Consider the following 7,271-nt stretch of genomic DNA (forward strand, 5'->3'; position numbering starts at 1 on the left):
ATTAGCAGATCACACATAACTCATCACGAAAAAAGTGGATCAGTTGTCGCCACACTTTCCCCCACTCCGGCAGCAATTAGCCGCCGGATTCGAGAGCCATCTATTCCCCATTCGATTGGACGGATGGACGTGGGGCTACCGCAGAGCCTCCTCTCAATCAGCCTCAATCAAAGATTGTCCGATGGACCGATATATAGCTGCTATAAACGAACCCCTTAAAAGCGAACAAACAAAATTGCAGCGAAATCGGCGTATAACGCGCGAAACAAATAAATAATTGCCCGCTAAAAAGTCAAACAAATCTTCGGCAAACACCAAAAAGGAGTAACAACAGCCAAATACTGACAATGCCGATATATATATATATATATATCTAAGCAACAAACAATATTAACAACCGACGAACAGCAACACAAACGCCGATCAATCAATCAATCATTTTCACTTCGGATGTCGATGGCTGGATTGAGTTGAATCTCCAGCCGGCTGGTCTTGCCCTATGGATTTGATATGGCCATAACCCATAAACCAGGGGCCCCTGGCCCCGGCTCTTCTGAGCCATCTTCTGTCTGGTCTGGGCGGCTGTGCAATTAAATAAACGAAAGTTTTTCATTAATTTCGATTGCAGCTAGACGACACTTAGACCAGGGCCTTCTCCCTCTCCTCATACTCCCCATGCTACCCGGCTCCTCCTCTTCCGATCTTTGAACACTACCAATTCATTAGCCACGCTTTGGCTGGGCTTTTGGGCCTCCTTGGCAGTGGCTGGGAAGCCTGTTTTTGGTGGACCTGGCCTCGGTCTTGATGGTACTCTTGGTCCCAGACCTGATCCGCTCTGGAGTGGGGCGTGCTCTCGTGCTGCTCATAAATGTCTGATGGATGTGACGTGCCTTGATGTATTTCACTTTTCTTCTCCGCTTTTCCAAGACTCCATGCTGGAGTTGTTAAGTGCCAGCACATACTCACGTATATGTATGTTGCTGCTGCCCAACAGCAACAACAAATAGTTGTTTGTTATTTTTCTAGTTTCAGAAATTTTCACATTACTATAAAGCAAAGAGAGCCCCGAGAGCTGGAGGTGAAAATAGAAAAATTGCTTGGCAAATGAAAAGCGCGAAAAACGCGCGTAGCGAACAAAGCAAACGAGCCGCTTCCCTCCTGCCAACATCCATTGGAGGGATGAGGCCATAAGTTGGTAGGAAAACAATGATGGATCCAGTACACAGTTTCAAAATACGTATCCGATTTCCCAAGTGCACACAAGTCTCTAATTAGCAGTTGTTAGCCTCGTCAATATCGAGTTGGTAGTTGGTGGCGACGAGGTTTTATTAAGTTCAACTTTTCAGCTTCAACATTTTTTAAATATTTTAGAAGAAATTCTAATCACTTTAAATTTATGCATGTCAAAAAACATAAAAGTTTATATAATAATCTCTTGAAAAAAGACGATAGAAATGCAGGCAAAATGGTATCTGAACATCGTACAAACTTTTTTAAATAACTTGCAATAATCTTATACAGTTTCTTAGAAATAATTATATCAATTTAATTTAGAGATGCAGTCCTAACTATCTTAAAACTTATAACAGAATAAATATGGGCACAGAGCATTTTCCATTCGTTGCAACCATTTTCCAATGTTGGCTTTCGTTTGGATTCGGTGTTTGCAATTTCATTTGTCGTCTTATCCGTCATAAGCTCTCAATTTCGGCTCAGTTAAGCTAAACTTGACTTGGGCAGCTCCCAAAAAGGGAAAGTACAAATCGCATCGCACTTTCCTAAGCACTTAGGGCTTGCCAATGGCAATCTACTGCGAGTAGTCAATGCTGCATTGGCCTAAGGATGCAACCCAACCCAGAAACGAGCTCGAGTCTCGAACCTAGCCCAGTCCATAAAACGTATCTCAAGTTCAATATGATTCACTTTCGCTTTCGATGCGTTCCAAAATTAAATTTCTTCTTTTTGTCTCGGCTATTTTGGATGGGCGCAGTTGCTAAATCCGCTTGAATTTGCGGGCTGGAGCGACACACATTCTGCCTGTATATACTATATACATACTCGAGGTTAGGGGAAAGCTGCCTCCACTGCGTTCGCCACTCTCTGTGGCCCCCAAGATTGCGATGCAATTAATCATCGGACAAAACGCATTGTTCGCGTTCCCTGGCACCGGCGATGGGATCGGGCGTGGGGATCTGAAGGTGGAAGTCGGACCCCGGGCCTGCCCACTCCTCGGATTCGAGCTGCTGCTCCCGAATACTTAAGTCGGCCATTGGCGCTTGGCCAGTGCGGTTTTTTCCGCTTCCTCCATTTCCACATCCACTTCAGATGCTACCTCGTTTTTCCATAGTTTTCTTGACCCAATTTTGCTGTAGGACGAGGTGCAAAGAATTTTTATTGCTGAGAGTTTTACGTAACAGTTAAGCTATGCGAAAAGTATTTCCACATCAATATAAAGCAGGATAATTAAAATCATTAAATTCGGAAAAGTCAGGAGCACAAAACGTGTCCAATATCCCAAAAAAAACCTTTTGCACAGTAGTTTGGTTTTATGTAGTTTTATTATTATGTTTTCACTGTATAATAAACTTGGTTTGAATGCATGTATATGTATGTTTTAGTTCGATCTTGAATCGTTTTATAAATCAGCTTAGTCATTATTATCTTTATTTAATATAATTAATAATTAAAACTGTGCGAAACTCGCATTTTCGCCTATCAAAAATTACTCCTAATCAAATTTTCGTATAGTATTGGGGGCTGGATCTGGATCTGGATCTCGGTTGTTGGAACGGGATTATCTTTTCCTATTTTACAATACAAAAAACAACTCAAGTTGCTCGAGATGATCTATGATCTGACTGGTTATATCTCTCTCGGTTTCTTTCTATTTATAGTAAATTTTAAACCATGTTGTTTTATTATATCGCTTTAGAACACATTGTAGTTTGCAGTTCGTGTAAGTTTGTGTTTTTCAAATCGAAACCAAAAATTGTCTCACACAACTCAGTAAACTTAGACAACTATTTTGAAAGGTTTCTTTCGTCCCCTTCGACGGGTAGAAAATGCTTCGATTTGGGATACCAGAGATGTTGACGTTCACTAAGGCTAGTATTCAATTTGCTTCGGATGTCCCTAACCGATTTCTAAGTCTTTGCTTTAGATTTCTAGCTAGTTGCAGACTTGCCGAACGAGTCTGTCAGAAGGGTTAATGGGCTGGTTGAAGTCGATTCTCGGGTTGTATGTCTAGTAAGCCATGCTTAGGGGTTCTATATTTTGTCTATGTATTGCTTGATCGATCTGAGATTTATATTGGCTAGCCTAGATGTCAGCCGCAAACTTGGTGAGCAGAAAGCAAGGACTTCAAGCTGTTCAAGGATATAAGGATTGGTTCAATCGGAGCTATCTGATATCTCTCATCGGCTTAGGCTGGCCTTAGCTAGTTAGTTCGTTCCTAGTCATGATTTGGAACCATCATCATCACAAGACTCCAACGGAAACATCCCGACTGGCTAGCTGCTCCTCAATTCTCGGTTCTCCTCGAGTTCCACCTAACTTCGCCGCTTCTTTGGCATTTTTATCGTTTCTATATCCCTTCGTTTTCGATTTGCTGTTTATTGTAATCATTGATTGATAGGTTTTGTTTAACATTTAGAAGAGAGATTATGCTTTCAATTTCTTTGTTTTCAGTTGAAATGCCCGAACTTGATTTTATTTAATAATTTTTATTTACAATATTTATTTTGTTTTCTTTACGAAATATAAAATAACTTTTTGTTTCGTTTTATTCTTGATTTTTGTTTTTATTGCGCATATAAAAATATCAAAAATTCTTTATTTTCTTTTACGTTTTTTTCTGTTTATATAATTTTTAATCTTCCTTTTGGAACTATTTGTAAGTCTGTTGTGGTTGATTTATATATATTTTTTTGCTGACTTGCTCTAAGTATACAAAACTTGTTATGAACTTTTTCAATGCCAAAAATTAAATGACAAAGATACATTTTTTATTGTGTCAAAGGTTAAACCTTTTCTGTGGCCTCAAATGGTGACTTCCATTTTCCACCCGACACATACATCCTTTGTTTTTTTGTTGCATTTACTCATTTGAAAGTTTTTGCTTTTTTATAAATATTTACAAATATATATTTTTCGTAAAAAATTATAATAAAAAATGGCGTCAATTGTAATCATTTTGCTGTTGCCGTTATTGTTTCGAAATATGTTTCTGCCTGAATATAACTTTTAGTTGTTTGCTAATTATTGGCGCCTATAAACTGCTTTGATGTATGTTTCCCTCGTTTATTAACTATTAGTTTGTTTGTTTCTGTTGTTGTAGTTTTGCATAAAGCACAGCACATTAGAGGCAATTTTAACATTATATATAACTTGTAATTGTTTCTGTTTCTTTTTTGCTTCTTTGGAGTATAAATAATTTATATATACGAGTGTTGCATGTGGGGGCGGTGTTGAATATGTGTATTTCGATTTGTTGCTGTCAAGTTAACTAAACTTCATGTTCGCTATATGCTAAGTGGCTGTGTGAGTGCTGTCTGCGTGAATAATCTGTATAATCAATCAGCTTAAGCGACCCCTAGAGGATGCGATCCCATGATGCATGCCTTTATCCTAGCACTAGAACGCACCGCTCTAAGTCGCTTGGTTAAATGTTTTCCTTGCGTTTAAAATTAACTAATCACTTCAAGCGCTATGCCCCAAGTGTTATATTTAGTTGTATATATAATTATGTATATATATATATATATATATTTATATATACGTGTATAATCATATGTAGTAAATTATTTTCCTCGTCTTCGGCTGTTGCCCTTTCGTTCAACGTTCCCTTTCTCGTTATACAAAAATAAGTTACTATCAATTCAATTCTCTTATTATTGGTGTATATAAACAAACTAGCAAGAAAACCCTTTGCTTGCCTTCGTTATCATGGTATAATTAATATTTAATATATTCTTGCTGTTGTTTTCTTTTGCCCATTTCTATGTGTTATAGGTATAGTATAGTAATAGGTGATGAAGCAGAACATGATGTGTGCTGGTAAAAGTTTGTAAACTTGTTCTATTGCATCGATGCGAGACTTGTGGAAGTACTAATGTGCGACGAGGTGCCCAACGTGGAGGCCATGTCTCCTTGGTAGCTGAACTGTGGCGGTGAAACCAAAAAATCGGATGAGCATACAGAACCCCACTTTAAATGTTTCCAACTAGCTCTTACCTGCGGGAAAAGCGGTTCTTCGGCTATGGAGCCCAGAGGTCCAGTGGGATCCGGCGGCGTCAACTCCACACTCTCTCCCGTAAACTCCTTGTCGAAGTACCTTGTATCCGTATCGGATGTGACCTGAGGCTTGAAAGGAGGCGGTATCTACGGTAAGCATTTTAAATTCAATTAATATATACAAATAGGTAACCGACAGGTTTACTGTGCCCTACTTTTTTCTGCACTAGGTCTGTCCAGTTAATACTCGCAAAGAATGGATGTGCTTGTATCTCCTTGACATCATCCTTGCCACCTCCCAAACGCTTCTTGGGATCCTTAGCTAGAAGGCCTGCTAGCAGATTTTTCGCCTCATCTGTGATATTACGCGGGAATTTTACCTCCTCCACCAAAATCAATGTAAAGAGCACATCATGATCACGATTGTAAAACGGAAGACGACCACAGATCTGTAGAAAATTATATTTGTTTTAAATACTTGTTAATAGTATTTGCAGATGCAACGAACTCACCATCTCGTACATGACCACGCCAGTGCCCCACCAGTCCACCGCTTGGCCATAATCATTGTCATCTAATACTTCCGGAGCTAGGTATTCCGGTGTACCGCAGAAGGTTTTCGTTGTGCGGCCGTAGGTGATGTCCTCCTTGCACAGACCGAAGTCTGCGACCTTGATGTGACCATCTTTGTCCAGCAAAAGATTTTCCAGCTTCAAGTCGCGATAAATGATGCCCTGTGAATGCAGATAGCCCAGAGCAGAAATAATCTCTGCCCCATAGAAACGGGTTCGATCCTCAGTAAATATGCGTTCGTGGCTTAAATGCCAAAAGAGCTCGCCACCGTTCACGTACTGCATCACAAAACACAGGCGGTCGTTGGTTTGAAACGAATATTTGAGTGACTGCAAAAGAGGGAAAACATATCTTAGTTTGTTAAAGTAAGTTATATATTTCTAGCAATACTTACAATGAGGAACGGATGATTTGTGGACTTGAGCACACGACTCTCGGTCAGGGTGTGGGCCACCTCGTCCTTTTGGATAATAACCTCCTTTTTAAGAATTTTGATCGCGTACAGCTTGGCGGTTGCCTTCTCGCGACACAGAATAACCTTACCAAAGGTGCCCTTGCCGAGCACCTTGAGGAACTCAAAATTCTCCAAAGTCTACAGGGAGATAAGGTGGAGTCAGCTCGATTACGCCCTTGGTCAATGACCATGTCACCAGGTGAGTGGTACTTACCACTTTCTTAACGCCGCTGCTATTACAAGTCGTTCCCTGTACGGAGAACTGCTCGGAAAGCTCGTCCTCGGCAATGGTGGCCATGTCCACGTCTGTCATGTCTGTCTGTTCAGATGGCGTCATAGCCACCTCACCCACATCAATGAGCCGGCTGGATACGTTGCGAATGGCCTCCGTCCACTGCTGGCGCTCCAATTCCGATTCGACGGCGAATGTCCTCTCGATTACCGTGGTCCATTGCAGGCCGCGGATGATGAAGGTGAATGGCTTGGGCCGATCGACGGTCATGATCTGGCAGCCGCGCACCGTAAAGTTGTTGAGCAGGAAGTCCGATGGCGTGCTGGCACTATCTGCCGGCTTGCTGCGGTAGCCCATTAGTCTTCCATCGGAGTGGAGCACGAAGTAGCGCTGGCGCCAATTCTTTATGTGCTCGCCCCTCTTCATCAGCCACCCCTCCTTTACGACCTGATTCTGTTCCGTAAGCGCATGACCCGATGTAACGCTGGGCGAGCTGAGGTCGTAAGTTGTGTTTATTGACATGGTTGCGGAATCGTGTGTAGGGGCCGCGGAGGTCCTGCTTGGCCAGGATTGCTGCCAGCTGAATTTCTCTGCACTGCCGCTGGTGGGGCTGCTGTTTGGATGGTTGGATTGACTGTAGATTATGTTAATGATGTTGCTGCTGCCTGTCGTGGTGGGCGATTCCGGGATCCTAGAGGCAGATCCTGGCGCTGGGGCGCTGGCAACCACAGTCGATCGCCGCTGAAGAACAAACGGTAGGTAATTCGTGTTGAGGCTGTT

At 41.7% G+C, this 7,271-nt stretch overlaps 1 protein-coding gene across 1 annotated transcript; it reads right to left on the bottom strand.

The window, feature by feature from the left end:
- Positions 1 to 3,901: 3,901 nt before the first annotated feature.
- Positions 3,902 to 7,271, bottom strand: LOC6606164 (RAC serine/threonine-protein kinase). The gene is made up of 6 exons (XM_002030936.2): positions 6,474 to 7,271; positions 6,200 to 6,397; positions 5,745 to 6,134; positions 5,448 to 5,681; positions 5,233 to 5,379; positions 3,902 to 5,160 (listed from the first exon to the last, which is right to left on the bottom strand). Exons 1-6 carry the CDS (start codon positions 7,011 to 7,013, stop codon positions 5,077 to 5,079), a joined length of 1,593 nt encoding a protein of 530 aa, XP_002030972.1. The 5' UTR covers positions 7,014 to 7,271; the 3' UTR covers positions 3,902 to 5,076.

This window comes from Drosophila sechellia, chromosome 3R (genome assembly GCF_004382195.2).
Source record: "Drosophila sechellia strain sech25 chromosome 3R, ASM438219v1, whole genome shotgun sequence".
Classification (NCBI taxonomy): domain Eukaryota; kingdom Metazoa; phylum Arthropoda; class Insecta; order Diptera; family Drosophilidae; genus Drosophila; species Drosophila sechellia.